This window comes from Scomber japonicus, chromosome 21 (genome assembly GCF_027409825.1).
Source record: "Scomber japonicus isolate fScoJap1 chromosome 21, fScoJap1.pri, whole genome shotgun sequence".
NCBI classification, from domain to species: Eukaryota; Metazoa; Chordata; class Actinopteri; order Scombriformes; family Scombridae; genus Scomber; species Scomber japonicus.
Window position 1 is genome coordinate 2,308,338 of NC_070598.1, and position 18,974 is coordinate 2,327,311.

Below are 18,974 nucleotides of genomic sequence, written 5' to 3' on the forward strand. Positions count from 1 at the left end.
GTTAGTTACTCACTGACTGACTCGTTTGTTAGTTAGTTGCTCAGCTAAGGTGGTTGCTAGGCGGTTGCTAAGGCGATTACTAAGGCGTTTCCAATCAGAGCAGAGTTAGTTACTTACCTACTTAGTTAGTTAGTTAGTTAGTTACTTACTTCATTACTTAGTTTGTTACTCACTGATTTACTTAGCAAAGTAACTAACTAACAAACGAATGAATTAACTAAGGTGGTTGCTAGGCGGTTGCTAAGGTGTTTCCAATCAGAGCAGAGTTAGTTACTTACCTACTTAGTTAGTTAGTTAGTTACTTAGTTAGTTAGTTCATTACTTAGTTTGTTACTCACTGATTTACTTAGTTTATTAGTTTGTTAGTTAGTTACTTAGCTAAAGTGGTTACTAAGGCGGTTGCTAAGGAGTCTCCACTCTCATATCTCGGATGTGATAAACTGCCATCCCTTCCGGAATCTTGGTTGCTAAGGCTGTTGCTAAGGTGATTCCAATCAGAACAGAGTGGGCTCATCAGGAGGAGGAGGAGGAGGGGTTCTTAAAGAGACAGGAGGTAAAACAGCCTGTTAATAGACAGAGGCTGAACTGAGCGGCTGCATAAAGGACCAGTAGAAGATAAATAAGGAGTTTTTATAACTGGGGATATGTGCAGAATATGTCTCCTTTAATCAGAGTGCACTCTGGGAGTTGTAGTTGACCCCACTCATTCAGTTTTTATGCTCACATGCCTGTAGCTTTTAATTTTTTATTAAAGAACCAGATATTTTTAGCTTTTTATATTTGTATTATCTTTTGTACTGATGATGAGTTTCATGTTCATCCAACCTAACATCACCCACACACAGAGAGCGGGACCTTTACTTTAGAAACCTGTGATGCCCAAAATAACTTTTTTTTGCAGCTGTCTACACGTGGCCGACTGAAACCGGTTTGTTCAGCCGTACATGTGACGAAATAGACACATAAATATTATACTGTCACAGAGTACACTAGAAGCTATAGTACAGTAATCTTTGCTTTATTTGCATCCAGCAGCACATTATACTCGTGCCACAAAGAGAGTCAGACATTTTCTACCTCTATCAATCTCTGATGCCTTCTTCTCTGCTTCCTCTCGTTGCTTTCTTCTCCTCTTCTTTGTCTCTCTCCGTCTGCTCTAATGATAAAACATCTTATTTCTGCATTTGTTGAAAAAAAAACCCGAGACAAAGAATGTTGTGTATGTGCTCGTTATCAGTAAACACGCCATTCCTCCTGCCTGGTGAAGACCAACAGCTCAGCTCTCTTTGCTGTGACGCTGAATGAATGAAAAGTCTGCCGTCGCTATGGCAGCCGCAGACTGATTTACCTGAAACAAACACCTAAACCCGGCTCGCTGTGGATCCAGTCTGCTGCCTGTGCTCGGCTGTGGGAGAAGGAAAGAGGATTTTACAGTGCTAAAGCAGAGAGAGTGTGTGTTTAAAGATAAAAGGAATATATGGACACTAAAAGCAGAGAGTTTACGGCTGTGTTTAGGTGTATTTAATGTGTGTGTGTGTGAGAGTGTGTGAGTGTGCTTGTTTTAGATACCTTTTGGGGACCAACTCTGGCATAAACACTGACCTTGTCCTTATGGGGACCAAAGAGGCAAAACATGATTTCTGAAGTCCTGGTTAAAGTTAGGGTGTTTGTGTTAGTATGTGTGTGTGTATGTGTGTGTGTGTGTGTGTGTGTGTCTTTCTATCTTTAAGAGAACCGAAAATCAACATTTTTGTCGGTCCTCACAACTTCAAAGGGCTGTTTGAGTTGAGGGTTAAGACTGTTTTAAGGTGAAGGTTAGTATTGGGTTTAGGTTCAGTTTCGGATAAGTGGGGGTTGGATTTGGTTGTCATGGTTACAGTTACAGGGCAAGGCATTATGTGAGAGTCCTCACAAGGATATGAAGACAAATGTTTGTGTGTGTGTGAGGCACAGTAGATCATGTACCTCACTCCAATGTGGCACATATATGAGTAAGTAAATATAAGTATAGAAAACACACACACACACACCCACACACACACACACACTAAAAAGGTTAAGACTCTCCAACATCACACTAGAACTAGAAATACGTTTTCTATTACAACTTTACAACACTATCAACCCTCCAAACTCTTCACTGGGAGATATCTTCCATATCTCCCAGTATTGACATTGTGGAGGTGAAAATGGTCAATTTGGGGAAATGTATTTACTTTATTAAAGGACCAGTATGTGGGATTTAGTGCCATCTAGTGGTGAATAGAGGAATTACACTTACATTAAACTCATTAAGGCTTTTATTCCTTCTCAGAGCCTATTTATTTTATTGTATTTAGAGATTATTATCAAACTAAAGAATCATTTTATATTAAAATTAAATAGTTGTTTGTTCAATTTTTAACCTTATCACATTACATATATTATTACGCTATTACATAATTATCTATTGCTTAACCCTCCTGTCGTCCTCCCGGGTCAAATTGACCCCCTCTTTCTTTGCTCCCTCCTCCTTCCATCCTTCCATCCTTTCTTCCTTCCTCCTTTCCTTCCTCTTTTCTTCCTTCCTTCCTCCCTTCTCTCCTCCTTTCCTTCCTCTTTTCTTCCTTCCATCCTTCCTTCCTTCCTCCCTCCCTCCCTCCTTACTCCTTACTCCTTTCCTTCCTTCCTCCCTTCTCTCCTAAATTCCTTCCTCTTTTCTTCCTTGCTTCTTTCTTTCCTCCCTCCCTCCTTAGTCCTTTCCTTCCTTCCTTCTCTCCTTTCATTCCTTCCTTTCTTCCTTTCCTTCCTCCCTCCCTCCCTCCTTACTCCTTACTCCTTACTCCTTTCCTTCCTTCCTCCCTTCTCTCCTAAATTCCTTCCTCTTTTCTTCCTTCTTTCTTTCTTTCCTTCCTCCCTCCCTCCTTCGTCCTTTCCTTCTTCCCTTCTCTCCTAAATTCCTTCCTCTTTTTTCCATTTCTTCTTTCCTTCCTCCCTCCCTCCTTAGTCTTTTCCTTCCTTCCTTCTCTCCTAAATTCCTTCCTCTTTTCTTCCTTACTCCCTTCCTTCCTTCCTTCCTTCCTCCTTTCTTTCCTCCCTTCTCTCCTAAATCCCTTCCTCTTTTCATCCTTACACCTTTCCTTCCTCCCTTCTCTCCTAAATTCCTTCCTCTTTTCGTCCTTACACCTTTCTTTCTTTCCTTCTTTCCTTCCTTCCTTCCTACCTTCTCTCTACTTCCTCTTTTCCTCCTTCCTCCTGTCCTTCCTTGACCTGAGGACAACAGGAGGGTTAAAAATAAATGGACTTTGAGGTCAAGAATAAACTATAAAACCATATTGTAGAGAGGAAACAGTGCTCTTGACCATTAAACATCAATGATTAAATGTTCTTTATTGAATAATATCAAAAGATTATTCCAGTTTTAATAGTTTATAATGATATTATAATCATCAAACTGAGATATGGGATCACTTACATAAGTAAAAGGAAGTGAGACAGATGAAGAAACAGTCAGACCTTCAGGTGGGAGAAAACGAAGGCGAACAGTAAAATCAGTTGTATTAAAAAAAAAAAAAAAAAAAAAAAAGCCTCTTTCCTAAATCTCATTCCTTTACTTTGATGAAAGTAATCTGATTACATGGGATTTATTACTTAGCAGGACCTGAATGTGTTTCCCTGTCTTCAGCTCCTCTCTGCCTGCGATAGAAACAGCTTATGAATAGAAATACATTTAAACCGCTCATTATGGACATCAACTGTCAGGAGGTTTGGGCCCAAGGCTGCTGCTGCATGTGTGTATATGTGTGTGAGTGTGTATGAGTGTGTATTATCCATTTTTTGTGTGGATTTCTTTTCCGTGTGTCAGAGTTAAAAGTGTCTAAGTGTGTGTGAGTGTGTGTTCGACTTCACCTTTTTGTGTCTGTGTGTGTTCTTGTGTGTCCAAGGCTGGCATTCGTCACAGCGGACGCTCTTTGTTCCCAGACTCTGAATGTATTCATGAGTTAGATGTTGACTCAGGTTAGACTTAGCTCACCTGTTCACACACACACACACACACTTACACACACTTACACACACACTTAGACACACACATATCTACTCACACACTCACCCCTGCTGTGTCTTTGTCCAGACATTTAACAAAATTTGCCAAATTTCTTCCCTCATCCCTCAGCAGAAAACCTGTCTCTATCCCTCCATCTCCCCGCTCCCCTTTGTAAAGTTAAACTCCCATGATGCTTAGCAAACAGGGACCTTTTGAAGACAGCTGAGGTGCGGGGGGGGTGCGGGGTTGAGGGGGGATTTCCTGACAGTCTAGTTTTGTCCAGATCTCGGAGTCAAAGTGAACAGACGGCAGTTTTCCTGGCGGTGGGAGGAGGAGGAGGGGAGGAGGAGGAGGGGAGGAGGAGGAGGAGGGGGGGGGGGGGTCTGCGAGGTGATGCCGCTCTGTTTTCTCAGCCAGGATTCCTGTCAGTTATGTAACATTAAATCTGACTCACTCTGCCTCGCCTGCAGCAAAACGACACCAAATATACTTCATACAAATAACACCAGCGACAAACTCCAATGAAAACACTCACAGAGCTATTCAAACACTTTTTATTAATGTTAACAAATCCAAAATGAAAAGGCCAGAACCAACCCTGTGTTATCATAAAGCTCCATTTTAACACTTTAAATAACACTTTCTTTTTTTTTTAAATATTAATGGAAATCCTGCAATAATGACGACAGCATGTGGGATGTATTGTGTGTTATGTGTTTCACCTTCCTTTTTTTTAATTATGGCACCAATAAGGATTGTTGACCATGTGCAATAACTATTCTATTCTATCCTAAAAATGATGAAAAACATATAGAAGGAGAGAGGGAGGAAGGACAGAAGGAAGGAAGAAAAGGGGATGGAGGGAGGAAAGAAGGAAGGGAGGAAAGAGAGAAGGAAGGGAGGACAGAGAGAGGAAGGAAAGAAAGAAAGAGGGAAGGAGGGAGGGAGGAAAGAGAGGAAGGAAAGAAAGAAAGAAAGAGGGAAGGAGGGAGGAAAGAAGGAAGGGAGGAAAGAGAGAAGGATGGAGGGAGGAAGGAAGGAAGGAGGGAGGGAGGAAGGACAGAAGGAAGGAAGAAAAGGGGATGGAGGGAGGAAAGAAGGAAGGGAGGAAAGAGAGAAGGAAGGGAGGACAGAGAGAGGAAGGAAAGAAAGAAAGAGGGAAGGAGGGAGGAAAGAAGGAAGGGAGGAAAGAGAGAAGGATGGAGGGAGGAAGGAAGGAAGGAGGGAGGGAGGAAGGAAAGAAGGAAGGAAGGAAGGGAGGAAAGAAGGAACAGTCAAAACAGCCGGGGTCAATTTGACCCGGGAGGACGGCACAAAAGTTAAATTATATCTCTGATTGATTACTTCCTGTTGTTTTTTATTCAGCCAAAAGACGACATCAGCCTATCGGAGGGCAGCACGGTGGACCTGAGGAAGCCAGGAGAGGAAGAGGATGAGTACTCAGAGATGGCCGAAGAAGCAATGGACCCTGACAACTGCTTCCCAGACTGTGAGTACAAACCACAGACTGTATATAAGAAATGGACGTAACATCCGTGACGTCACCCATTGGTTTGTGGACTGCTGCTCGGAAGCCAATAGTTTCTAATCTAGGCAGCGCCATCTTGAAAATTTCAGGTGCATGCTGGGAAAAATAAAAACACAGATTCTACTTATATGGGCATGAGGCGGGGCCATGGGCCGAAGTATGGGCGGGACCAACGGCGGAGCGGGGACGCTGCGATTGGTTGCGAGGGCTGGATCTCGCGGATATTGGTCAATCAACCTGTCAATCAGGACGTAGCCCCGCCCCCTAATGCATACCCTGCTTTATCGTCACATATAAAATCAGGGAGGCCAAAATGTCCCAAATGAACATCATACTGCATTGAAGAAGGCTTTAAACTAGCGATTGAGACCATAAACACATTTTGAAAACGTTTACTGAGGTTAGAAATCAAGTGAGAAGTTGGTGAATTCTCCATTGACTTGTATAGAGACGATCGCCCCCTGGTGGCCTTTTGATAGAATGCAGCTCTAAGTTACTTCTGCATTGGCTTCTTTTCAGAGGACAGGAACTCCCCGCCTGGTACAAACACACTCAATGTATTTAAAAATGTATGAGCTAATATTGGATCTGGTGTGTGTGTGTGTTTGTGGTGGATGTTGAAAAGCCAGCTGGGAATATATATAGGACACAATTATTATTTTCCTGCAGAGATTTACAGGATAAATAAAACTCATCAATAATACACATCATCAAGTTTAATCAGATTTATAATGATAGTTTCCTTTTTTTTGCAGTCTTTCAGCGTAGGGATACAGATTGCTAAGTAGTTTTTTCCTCCCACATCTCATCAGACCGGTGTAATGTGTCACATGATGCATCGCTAACCATGAGCCCAACACACCCGCCCACTTGCCCCGATACTCTCATAATGAGATTTATGGTCCTGCACTGACTAACCCAGGTGAAAAGCAAACATCTTGTTTCCTTCCTGACTCAGCCGGTTTCCTCTCGGAGAGCAGAGAGATTTGTCTTCGGCTCAGTTCTGCACAGCTAGCAGCGAAAAGATATAGAGACACAGGAGCGACGCAGGAGGGAACATAAAGAATGATTCTCACCTGGATCTTATGTTGCTGTGCATTTAACCCTCCTGTTGTCCTCGAGTCAAGGAAGGAAGGGAGGAAGAAGGAAGTGAGGGAGGGAAGGAGGGAGGAAGGGAGGGAGGAAGGAAGGAGGGACGGAAGGGGAGGGAAGGAGGAAAGAAGGAAGGAGGGAGGAAGGAAGGAAAGAAAGAGAGAGAGAGAGGAAGGAAAGAGAGAAGGATGGAGGGAGGAAGGAAAGGAGGAAGGGATGGAGGAAAGAAGAAGGAAGGAAAGGAGGGAGGAAGGAAGGAAGGAAGGAAGGAAAGGAGGAAGGTAGGAAGGGATGGAGGAAAGAAGGAAGAAGGAAGGGAAGGAGGGAGGAAAAAGGAAGGAAGGAAGGAGGGAGGAAGGAACATAAAGAATGATTCTCACCTGGATCTTATGTTGCTGTACATTTAACCCTCCTGTTGTCCCCGAGTCAAGGAAGGAAGGAAGGAAGGAAGAAGGAAGAGAAGGAGGGAGGAAGGAAGGAGGGGAGGGAGGAAAGAAGGAAGGAAAGAAAGAGAGAGAGAGGAAGGAAAGAGAGAAGGATGGAGGGAGGAAGGAAAGGAGGAAGGGATGGAGGAAAGAAGAAGGAAGGAAAGGAGGAAGGAAGGAAGGAGGGAAGGAAGGAAAGGAGGAAGGGAGGAAGGGATGGAGGAAAGAAGGAAGAAGGAAGGGAAGGAGGGAGGAAGAAGGAAGGAAGGGAAGGAGGGAGGAGGGAAGGAGGGAGGAAGGAAAGAAAGAAAGAGAGAGGAAGGAAAGAGACAAGGACGGAGGGAGGAAGGAAAGGAGGGATGGAGGAAAGAAGGAAGAAGGAAGGAAGGAGGGAGGGAGAGAGAAATGAAAAGAGGAAGGGAGGAAGGAAGGAAAGAAAGGGAGAGGAAGGAAAGAGAGAAGGACGGAGGGAGGCAATGAAGTAGGGAAGGAAAGAAGGAGGGAAGAAAGGGGGATGGAGGAAGTACAGAAGGAAGGAAAGAAGGAAAAGTCAAAACAGATGGGGTTCTTCTGTCCTTTCCATCCATCCTTCCTTCCTTCTGTCCTTCCTTCCTTCCTTCCTTCCTTCCTTCCATCAGATATTTGATGAATAAAGAGGGTTTAATTGGTACTGTGACTCCACATCATGATTTATTTACTAAATATAAACAAAAATATTGATTTCAAACATGTTAAATATTAAAAAGTGGCTTGAGATGTAACCTCCTTTGTAATCATCAACATTTCCATCAGTAACTATAACAGATTACATTTATTATGTAATTAAAATACGTTACTCTCCCAACACTGGCATCCACATATAATCTACAAGTAGTTTCCTGTTGCGAGGAGACAGTTCAATGCAGTTTACAGTCTTCTTTCAACGTGTCTCCTCGCTCAGAACATTTTGTATAAATATGAGATTTAAATTGATAAACAGGCAGACATCGCCATTATTCTCACAATGTTTGAAAAACGATCGTTGCCGTCTGACAAGGCTACACGGCTCATGTTTAAAAGGTTGGGTTACGATCCAGAGTAAAACCTAGAGAGGCAGGCTGCTTCCTGTTCGAGGTGGTCTGGATGGAAGCGGGTGCCAAATGGCAGATGTTGTATTAGCTTTGATTCATTTAGAAGATTGATGCGTCCATCGCAACTGTCCCAACACGCCGCCTGCTTCTTCCTGATTCAGCAGAGTCCTTCACAGCAGGCAGACGTTTGTCACCGGCTGGACTCAGATCAGCCGCTGGAGCGTCGACAGGAAAGAGAGGGATGAAAACATTGAAAAGAGAGGCTTTTGTGTCGTTGCACAGTTTTGTCAGATACACGAGGAGCGAAGAGGAGGAGGAAAAACCAAGCAGAGATAAAAAATATATAAGAGCAATGGCGTGGAAGGAAAATGAAATGAAGAGGATGATATATAAAAATGGGAACAAAGGAGAAGGAAGGGAAAAATATCCTACAAAAAAACAGGACAGGAAAGGAGTGACAGTGAAAGTATAGATGAGAGCAAAGTGATGAGAGAGCTAGAATAAAGGAGAGGAAAGAAGAAACATGATAAGGAAGGAAGGATTTATAGAAAAGAGGGAAGGCATTTATTGAAGAAAGGAAAGAAGTGGCAAATGGTAGAAAGATAAAAAGGAAAAATGGTTACTTAAAGCAAAGAAGGAAAAGGTGACGCAGTGGAGAAGAGAATCAAGATGAAAGGAGAAAAAGGTGAAGAGTGGTTTGGAGAGGTAGAAAGTGAAGATCAGTGTGAAAAGAAGAAAAAAGGGAGTCAAGAAAAGGAGTAACAGAACATCAAACTTGGTGTCATTGTTTCATCTCTCATCATTTTACATCTTAAAGAAGAAAAATATAAGTCTACTTCCAAAGAAATGATTCAAAAGGAATGAAAAGAAGGTTGAGAAAGAACAAAGGATGATAGAGGATGAAAGGATGAAAGGAAGTAGAAGATGAACAGGACTCTGACCTGTTGATCTTCTGACCTGGGACTTCGGGACAGAACCAGATTTGGACTTTCTGCCCGCTGTTACCACCTGGCTTCCCTCCTGACTCAGGACCAGTAACACCAGTCTGCTGACAAAGCACCGTGATACTGGGGGGGGGGGGGGGTTGGGAGGATGGGAGGATGGGAGGGGCGGGAGGGATGGGAGGGGCGGGAGGAGGGGGAGGGGTTGGTGGTTCCTGCGAATCGGCCAGCTGTTGCAGAAGTAGGCCAGAAAAATGACTAACAACAGCAAGCAGAGACCACCTGTGTGTGTGTGTGTGTGTGTGTGTGTGTGTGTGTGTGTGTGTATGTAGGCTAAGTGTCTATCTGAAAGTGCGGGGATAGTCCCAGGAAGTCCACGAGCCGCCTGCTGGGTTAACATGTCTCCAGTCTGTGTTGTCGTAACGTTTAAACTTGTTGTTGTACGACTGGCTCGAATGAAAACTCACTCCTGCTACTAATAAGAGCATCAGATCAGGTCTCCATCCAAGAGCTGCACTAATATGACCTCACTTTCCAAAAATACATTGGCAAAAGAAGATTCGAATTAATTCACTGGGGCAGTTGTGGCTGTAAGTAGTGTTCTGGCAAGAAGCACAAAGTCGTTAGTTGTCTTTCTGAGAGTTGATTTGGTCGTCTGCAGTGTGAGATGCCATGAATGAGCCCAGAGCAGGAGAAGTTGTCAGATTATATACATTATGTTGTAAAAGGATGATCTTGTTCTACCATCAGAACAATGTGAGTACATAGTGGGCTGTGGAGATGGCACGAGTTGCTGCATTCGAAAATATGTCATATAAACAACTGGGTAGACTGGAATTAAATGAACCTCTGTGGTCAATTTAAAAAGGATATTTCCAGCTCTATATTAATATTCTGTGTCTCTACTGGAATATCTTTACACGATTTCCAGTTTAAATCTCCTTATTTATCTTCTACTGGTCCTTTATGTAGCTGCTCAGTTCAGCCTCTGTCTATTAACAGGCTGTTTTAGCTCCTGTCTCTTTAAGAACCCCTCCTCCACCTGATGAGCCCACTCTGCTCTGATTGGAATCACCTTAGCAACGGCCTTAGCAACCAAGATTCCGGAATGGACGGCAGTTTATGGGCATTGTGACAAACCGACGTATAAACCAGGCGGGGAGTTCTGGTCCTCTGAAATGAAGCCAACCAGGAAGTAACTTAGAGCTGCATTCTATCAAAAGGCCACCAGGGGGCGACCGTCTCTATACAAGTCAATGGAGAATTCACCAACTTCTCACTTGATTTCTAACCTCAGTAAACGTTTTCAAAATGTGTTTATGGTCTCAATCGCTAGTTTAAAGCCTTCTTCAATGCAGTATGATGTTCATTTGGGACATTTTGGCCTCCCTGATTTTATATGTGACGATAAAGCAGGGTATGCATTAGGGCGTGGCTACGTCCTGATTGACAGGTTGATTGACCAATGTCCTCGAGATCCAGCCCTCGTAACCATAGCAACCTCCGCTCCGCTCCTCCCATGGCTCCGCCTCATGCCCATATAAGTAGAATCCGTGTTTTTATTTTTCCCAGCATGCACCTGAAATTTTCAAGATGGCGCTGCCTAGATTTGAAACTATTGGCTTCCGAGCAGCAGTCCACAAACCAATGGGTGACGTCACGGATGTTACGTCCATTTCTTTTATACAGTCTATGTGTGCTACATGTGTCTGAAGCTGTGTAGTAAATGAAGGTGTGTGTTGCCCTTTAAAATAATCTCAAAAAATCTGCAGTTTAAAGAATTCAAGCAGTTTCGATATATTTACTTGTGCCTTTCCTTTAATATCCGTAGTTCATCTTCACATAGCACTGTCTCGCCTACGAAGGGTTGTATATCCACATGTCTGTATACATTATGTGTGTGTGTTCCTCCATGCTGTGATCACATAGCACAAACAGCAGCGTGCCTCTGCTGCTCCCTCTGCCTGTCAGTAAGACAGAGTGCGTGCGCGGGTATGAATGGCGACGCCGGCAGGAACAAAGGTCGGTCGAACCCGAACGAGACAATCTCAGCTAACGAGTCAGAGAGCTGCAGCGTAAAGGAAACCCTCATATAATAAATGATCATTGGTTTAGTGTTACGTTTGCTGCTTTTACCTGATACAGTCAAAGCTCACAATGGATCCTTTATATGTGACTAAAAAGGCGAAATAATTAACAGAGCATCCAATAATACTTTGCTGAGCTGAGAGGTCGAGGTGCTCGCAGGTCTAAAGGTTGTATCTGAGCCGTGAACAAACATTTATGGAAATTCTTCTTTGTTATATCATTTTTATGTTGCTGCAAGTTAAATGAAAAGATAAATCACACAGAATATTTTTCTCTAAAGCCCTTTTTGTTAAGAAAAAATGCTTCATAAATAAATTGTATTATTATTGTTGTAGATAACCAGCCAGCATGTCCATGTGGGCCTCACATGGGTTAAATGCAGGCTATGTGGGTACTGAGTGGGCTTGAACTGGGCATATTTTGCAGGTCCCACATGGTTCCAGTAACATGGGCCCCACATGTGAAGCTGACTGTATGAGCCCCATAAGGGATGTAAGTGGGCTAAGCAGACATGAGCATAAACAGGGAAAATTGTATTCCATGTCCATGTGGGCCCCATAAGGGTTTAATTTAGGCTGCAAATATCAGTTTCAATGGTGGCCCCTCCTGTGTTTGTCCAAAGTGGGTTTTGACTGGGTTTCAGGTGGAGCCTAACTGGGTGTTTCCATGACATGGGCATAATTGTATAGGCCCCATATTGTTTCAGTAACTTTGGCCCCACATGTTAAGCCAATGTGGGCTGGCTAAATGGGCCCCATGTAAGGTACATATGACCTACATGGGTCTCACCCACTTGGGCCCTACCTGAAACCCAGTCAAACCCACTTGAAGTCCATTTGGGTAAACACAGATGGAGCCATCATTGAAACTGCAGATAAACCCATTTGGGACCCATTTTTCCAGCCTCACTTTAACCCTTATGGGGCCCACATGGGCACGCTGGCTGGGTACTGGAGGACCTGGTCAGGACACGTTCAGCCTAGTTTATCAAATATAACTCATGTATTCTTCCATCCTTCACATGCGTGCAGGTTTGGAAACAATAAACATCTTTAATTAAGATTCACGATGCAGCAAAGCAGAGATATGGCAGAAAGTCAGCATTCATCTAATAAATTATCTTATGTGTTGAAAAAAAATCTAAATATACTACAGTACTTATTATTTATACACAGCATGTATCATATCCTAATCCTTTCAACATGCTGTTTTTGCATTAAGTGTACAAGAAATTAAGAAGTGTACAAGAATAGAATATAATACTTCACAAAGAGGCCAAGCATTTTTAAGATTAAGATTGAATGCTTCTTTTATTTTTTTTAATATATCAATTTAGACACTAACAGGTTTAAAACTTGCAAAAGGTGTTATGTGAAATTGGGACACATAACATTTGTAATCTCAATCCAAAAGCACTGATACAGTTATACAGTAGCCACACCTGTATTTTAATTCCTAAAATATATTTGATAACAGTTGGAAGAATTTTTTTGTATATTTAGTTTGATAATCTCAGAAGAGCATTTTGTTGTTTTCAGTAAGTTAAATATGAAATGTGTTAAAGGGACATTTGGCTTCTGCAGAGGAAAGAAACATACAAATTCAGACGGAGGAGACTGAAGTTTTTCACCTGACTGTCATACGTTGTTTCTTATATTCATGTTAGTTCATCACAGTGGAGCCACAGAGCAAAAGCAGAGGACAGGAACACATTTAGGAGCTGAAATGTGACCAACACTGACATAATGGACTCACTGTGGCATGATTACTCATTATTTCACTGTTATTCAACCATCAACACACACACACACACACACACACACACACACACACACACACACACACACACACACACACACATACCCTTCAGTTACATATACTGTACGTCATTAACCAGCATGCATGCAGAAAAATGATATTAGCTCTCATGCAAATATAAAAATCCATACACGGATTTAGGTACACACACACTACCTTCATGTATTCTCATGCACACACACACACACACACACACACACACACACACACACACACACACACACACACACATACATCTGTGCTGACAGCGGGCGTTAGATTAGCTGCCCCATTAGTCTTCTAAATGCCAACTCATTGGTTAATGTTGTGATGCTGCACGACACGCGATTGAGAGGAAAAATCTGAGTGTGTGTGTGTGTGTGTGTGTGTGTGTGCGTGTGCGTGTGTGTGTGTGTGTGTGTGTGTGCGTGTGTGTGTGTTTCTGCTTCACTGAGCTCTGTGTAGCACCTGCAGAGGCGGCAGCAGTCTATCAGACGTCCTGTGACTGAATCTTGGGTGCAATGTTCAGTTTGTGCTTCCTGAATCCTGCAGATTAATATTATATTATAAAATACATTTACTCTTTATTTTAATACATGATAACTTTATATAATAATGTGATATTGCCATAAGAGAGAATCTAGATACTTGCATAAAACACACTTTATCATTCATTTATTTATTTATAGAAAATATTATTTGGTCTATTGTTGTCTTATTGGACCTCTTAAAATCTCCTGTTGTCCTGGAGTCAAGGAAAGAAGGGAGGAAAGGAGGAAGGAAGGAAGGAAAGGAGGGAGCAAGGAAGGAAAGTAGAGGGGAAGGTAGGAAGGAAGGAAAGAAGGAGAGAAAGAAGGGGGACGGTAGGGGGAAGGAAAGAAAGACAGAAGGAGGTAAGAAGGAAGAGAGAAAGGAGGGAAGGAAAGAAGAAGGGAGGGTAGACGGAAGGACAGAAGGAAGTAAGGGAGGAAGGAAGGAAGGAAGGAAAGGAGGGAGGGAGGAAGGAAGGACATAAGGGAGGGAGGAAAGAAGAAAGAGAAGAAGGAAAGGAAGGAAGGAAGGAAGAAAGAGAGGAAGGAAAGGAATTAAGGGAGGAAAGAAGGAACAGTCAAAACAGACGGGGTCAATTTGACCCAGGAGGACGACAGGAAGGTTATACCAATTTTCCTTTTTTATTTAAATGAGCTGTTTTTACATTTAATACAAAGCTGCTCATCAATCACATGACATTTAGACACACAGTCGAGCTCGAGCCTGGAATCACAAATTGTTTGTCAGAGCAAACAGTAACAGTAAAAAAACATATTTTAGTAAGAAAAGAAAATGACAAAAGGGCTTAGCATGAATTAGAAATGTATTTGTTTGGATCTCCATCAGCTGTTACCAGGGCAACCGATTCTCTTACTGAGGTTATAAGAAAAAAAACAGATTCCTTCCTTCCTTCCTTCCTTCCTTCCTTCCTAGGCTCCTCCCTTCCTGCTTTCCTTCCTTCTTCCTTCCTCCCTTTCTCCCTTCCTCCCTCCTTTCCTTCCTTCTTCCTTCCTTCCTTCCTTCCTCCCTCTTTTCCTTCCTTCTTCCTTCCTCCCTTTCTTCCTCCCTTCCTCCCTTTCTTACTCCTTTCCTCCATCCCTTCCTGCCTTCATTCATTCCTAGGCTCCTTCCTTTCTCCCTCCTTTCCTTCCTTCCTTCTTTCCTAAGCTCCCCCCTTCCTTCTCTCCTTCCTTCCTTTCCTTTCCTCCCTTCCTTTCTCCCTCCTTTCCTTCCTCTCTTCTTCCCTCCTTTCCTTCCTTCTTCCTTCCTTCCTTCCTTCTTTCTTTCCTTCCTTCTCCCTCCCTTCCTTCCTTGACTCGAGGACAACAGGATGGTTAAAAATGCACAATGTCTTTTCTTTCCAAATATAAAATCAGTTTGGTATCCCATAGCGACGATTATAATAAACCATCACACTTTCCAAACATGCAACTCAGAACTCAGAGGAGAGGAAGGAAGTTTAGCAGTGAAGCTCAAACAACTGAAATAACAAGAGGGGAACATTACGTAAGAGTGATATTTAAGTTTGGTAATATTACAGCTCCTTAGTGCTGTGGCTCCCTAAGGGCCCAACTGTGTTATAAAGTAATTTAAAGTGAGTGCTTGTAACTCTTTGTAGTTTTCCAATCCATGTTTTAACAGCAGTTATGTCTTTTGTGATCAGCTGATAATCTGTTTGGTTGTTTTAGCTCAGTCCAGTGTTTGCAGGCATGCTTCATGTGTCTCTATAGTGACATGTTGGTCTTTAATGCATCACTTTTCTCTTATGGTCGACAATAAAAGAGTCCTTGGACCTTAGATCTTTAGCTCTACATCAAAGCCTAGTGTCGGGTCCAGTTTAAAACCAGGCAGGGAGTTCAGGTCCTCTGAAATGAAGCCAACCAGGAAGTAACTTAGAGCTGCATTCTATCAAAAGGCCACCAGGGGGCGACCGTCTCTATACAAGCATGCAAAGTAGCAGCATGAGCAAAATGATAGTAAGCCAAAAAAACAGACATAATTATCTGTATAACAATGTTCTAACCCACAAATCTATTTTTCATCATAAATACAAATTGGTTTTAATTCATCCTTAATGACTCTGTCAGGGAGCAGGGAAAGTCTATTCTTTTTGTTTATGGAGGACAAACATTCACAATCACATTATTTTACATTGCTGTGTTACATAAAGCAGGAGAAAGTCTTGATTTCTATTATAATGCACAGAATGCCACAACATTTCTGAATGGTGAATTTTTGAATAAACACAGTTCAAATTTAACCCAGATCACTCGCTATACATATATATATATAAAAAAGTGTCTCAGCTGCAGAAAAATAAATAAAAAAATTGAAATATGTTTCTGGGTCAGGCAGAAAATCAGGCAAAAAGAATCAGTTTAGAGTGTTTTTACTGCTCTCAAATATAAAAATGGGTCAAAATTTGATGTGACCTTTAAGTAAGGGTTGAAGATGTTTGCCGGCGTCATGAGGTTGTTAAAATGAAAAAGCAGCACGAATATCATTAATGTATTTAATGGCAATAACCTACAACGTGTGCATGTTTGCAGTCGCTCTCTCTGTGTGTTATGTAACCAGGTTCGGGTCACTGGGTTCATGTGCGGTTTCCAGGCACGAAAAGACACACTTTATTTATTTGTGGAGAACATTTCAACAACAAAGCAAACTGATTTACATAAAACATTAAAAGCATTAAGACAAAGTGCAAAAGAAACACTTAAGAGAATTACATTTAAATATAATTAAAATCCTTTGTGTCGTCTTCCCGGGTCAAATTGACCCCGTCTGTTTTGACTGTTCCGTCTTTCCTTCCTTCCTTCCTTCCTTCCTTCCTTCCTTCCTTCCTTCCTTCCTTCCTTCCTTCTTTCCTCCCTCCTTCTTTCCTTCCTCAATCCCCCTTCCTCCCTCCTTCTTTCCTTCCCTCATTCCTCCCTTCGTTCTTTCCTCTGTCCTTCTTTCCTTCCTTCCTTCCTTCCTCCCCCTTCCTCCCTCATTCTTTCCTTCCCTCATTCCTCCCTTCCTTCTTTCCTCTGTCCTTCTTTCCTTCCTTCCTTCCTCCCTCCTTCTTTCCTTCCCTCCTTCCTTCCTTTCTTCTTTCCTCCCTTCCTTCCTCCCTCCTTCTTTCCTTCCCTCCTTCCTTCCTCCCTTCCTTCTTTCCTTCCTTCCTCTTTTCCTTTCTCCCTCCCTCCCTCCTTCCTTTTTTCCTCCTTCCTTCCATCCTATCTTCCTTCTTTCCTCCATCCTTCCTTCCTTCCTCCCTTCCTTCTTTCCTTTCCTCCCTCCCTCCTCCCTTCCTTCCTTCTTTGACTCGAGGACAACAGGAGGGTTAAACAGTTAAGAGAATAGAAAATAATAATAAGCTAAAATAGAATAAGAAAGATAACTTATATGGTTGTGTGAGTACTTGATGTGTGTGTGTGTGTGTGTTTGTGTGTGTGTGTGCGTGTGTGTGTGTTTCATGGTACATTTAAGTGTAGGCAATAAGGGTCAAATGCAATCACCTGGCGGGGGATCATTCAGCGACGTTTTTCTGAGTAGCGTTCGATAGCCGATCAATGCAACACGCAGCCGACAGCGAGCGCGGCTGAAGGAGACGTCGGCTCGACCAACAGGTGATGTAATGAAGCATTTAGAGCTGCGTTCAATAAGAGTTTATTGCAGCAAAAGTGTTTATTAAGGTTGCCTCCAGTACAAGCAGAGGGGGTTTCCTGTCACACACACACATTGATAATAACTCTGCCAAGTGGGCTGATTGAGTGTCGGATTACCTCTCGCATGTTTTCATTGGATTACTCAACCGGTGTATCAGGGAAAAGCCTATTAGTCGCCATGGAAACAGAAAGCCAGGGTAATCAGAGCTGTAATTACTGAGGCAGGCGGACGCTGCAATCAGTGGAGTGAAGAGCAGCTCATGCTCTTTTTCAGTCTGTTTGTCACAGGAAACCAACACAGAAAGTAACGAGTTACTCCCTCCCAACATGAATCAGCTGCATACTGCTCATCAAAACTGATATCTGCCATGTTTGTCAGTATGTAGCAGCTTTTATAAATCAGTGTTGAAGTGTAATGTGTAACCTGGTGATAAGATCCACTAACAAAAAAATGTTTAAGCTTTCTGTCGTCCTCCTGGGTCAAATTGACCCCGTCTGTTTTGACTGTTCCTTCTTTCCACCCTTCCATCCTTCCGTTTGTCCTTCCTCCCTCCTTCTGCCTTCCTTTCCTTCCTTCTTTCCAGTCCTTCTTGCCTTCCTCTTTTCCTTTCTCCCTCCTTCTCGCTTTCTTTCCTTCTTTCCTACCCCCGACCTTCCTTCTTTCCTTCCTTCTTTCCTTTGGCCTTCCTTCCTTCCTTTCCTACCTCCCTTCCTTCATTCCTTTCCTCCTCCCTCCCTCCCTCCTTTCCTTCCTTCTTCCTCCCTTCCTTCCTCGTTTCCTCCCTTCCTTCCTTGACACGAGGACAACAGGAGGGTTAAAATGACTTGAATTATTTCGTAGAGGCATTTTTGATGAATGATTGCTGTCAGTGTTAACCAAATTGACAATGATTGTATTTTCAACGCATCCCCACAATTGAAGGACTAGTTTGTAACATTTAGTTGCATCTAACAGTGAGACTACAGACCCTCCACCCATTCCATGTGTGTAGGAGAATCTACAATAGTCACAAAACTCGTGAAGATCATGAAAGCCAGTGTTTGGTTTGTCTGTTCTGGGCTACTGTAGTAATATTTTATGATGTGACAATGCTGTGGTGAAGGTCTGGTTAGGTTTGGGGAAAAATCATGGTTTGGGTTAAAATGATCACTTTGTTACAGCTGGATTGCTTTTACATATGAATGAACAGTTTTTCGGTGAACTGAACAAATTTATTTCCAAATAATGAACATAAGTGTCATTAACTCCCACGAGAGTTAACAACATTCCCACACTGTGGTTTCAGATGCAGCTACCAGTACTGCTGAAGCCAGTTCATATAAATATTTAACGAAGGGTAAAACCATGAGCCAACAGCTGTGAAGTTCCTCCATCTCAGTCAAACTCACAGCATTTCTTCCCTTCAACAAAGCAGTTACAGACTGTTGAACAAGACATTTAAGAAAAGCATTTATGGCCTAAAGGCTGAACTGTCTGAAGTCTATGCTGTCTGATATGAACAAGGTGTGTACAGGCATCTTGATTCACTGGCTCAACAAAAATGATGTCTCAATGATGTCTCAAATGAGCACACATGATGTGTTGCTAAAGTGATCGACTGTTGGGGACGATGCTGCTATTGATATCCAGAACCAGTTGTTCACAATGATGAAGCAGCTTGAGACAATGACGGATCAAGGTCTACCTCGCCAACTGCTGCTGTTAGCGAGAGCTCAGATGAAGATGATGAAATGGAAGCTGAACATCTCTCAGCTCACTGAAGGTGCACGGCTCACACTTATATCTAACAAAGACTTGGAAAAGGTTACTGAAGGACAATACGAAACA

General features: G+C 42.6%; 1 protein-coding gene across 1 annotated transcript in view; it reads left to right on the top strand.

Annotated features, from left to right (window-relative positions):
• LOC128382780 (sodium channel protein type 5 subunit alpha-like) overlaps window positions 1-18,974 on the top strand; it is a 72,716-nt gene that overhangs the window by 10,256 nt on the left and 43,486 nt on the right. Inside the window, exon 4 of the mRNA XM_053342788.1 lies at window positions 5,390-5,513. Within this exon, the coding sequence (XP_053198763.1) occupies window positions 5,390-5,513 (124 nt within the window). The remainder of the gene's footprint in view (window positions 1-5,389; window positions 5,514-18,974) is intronic.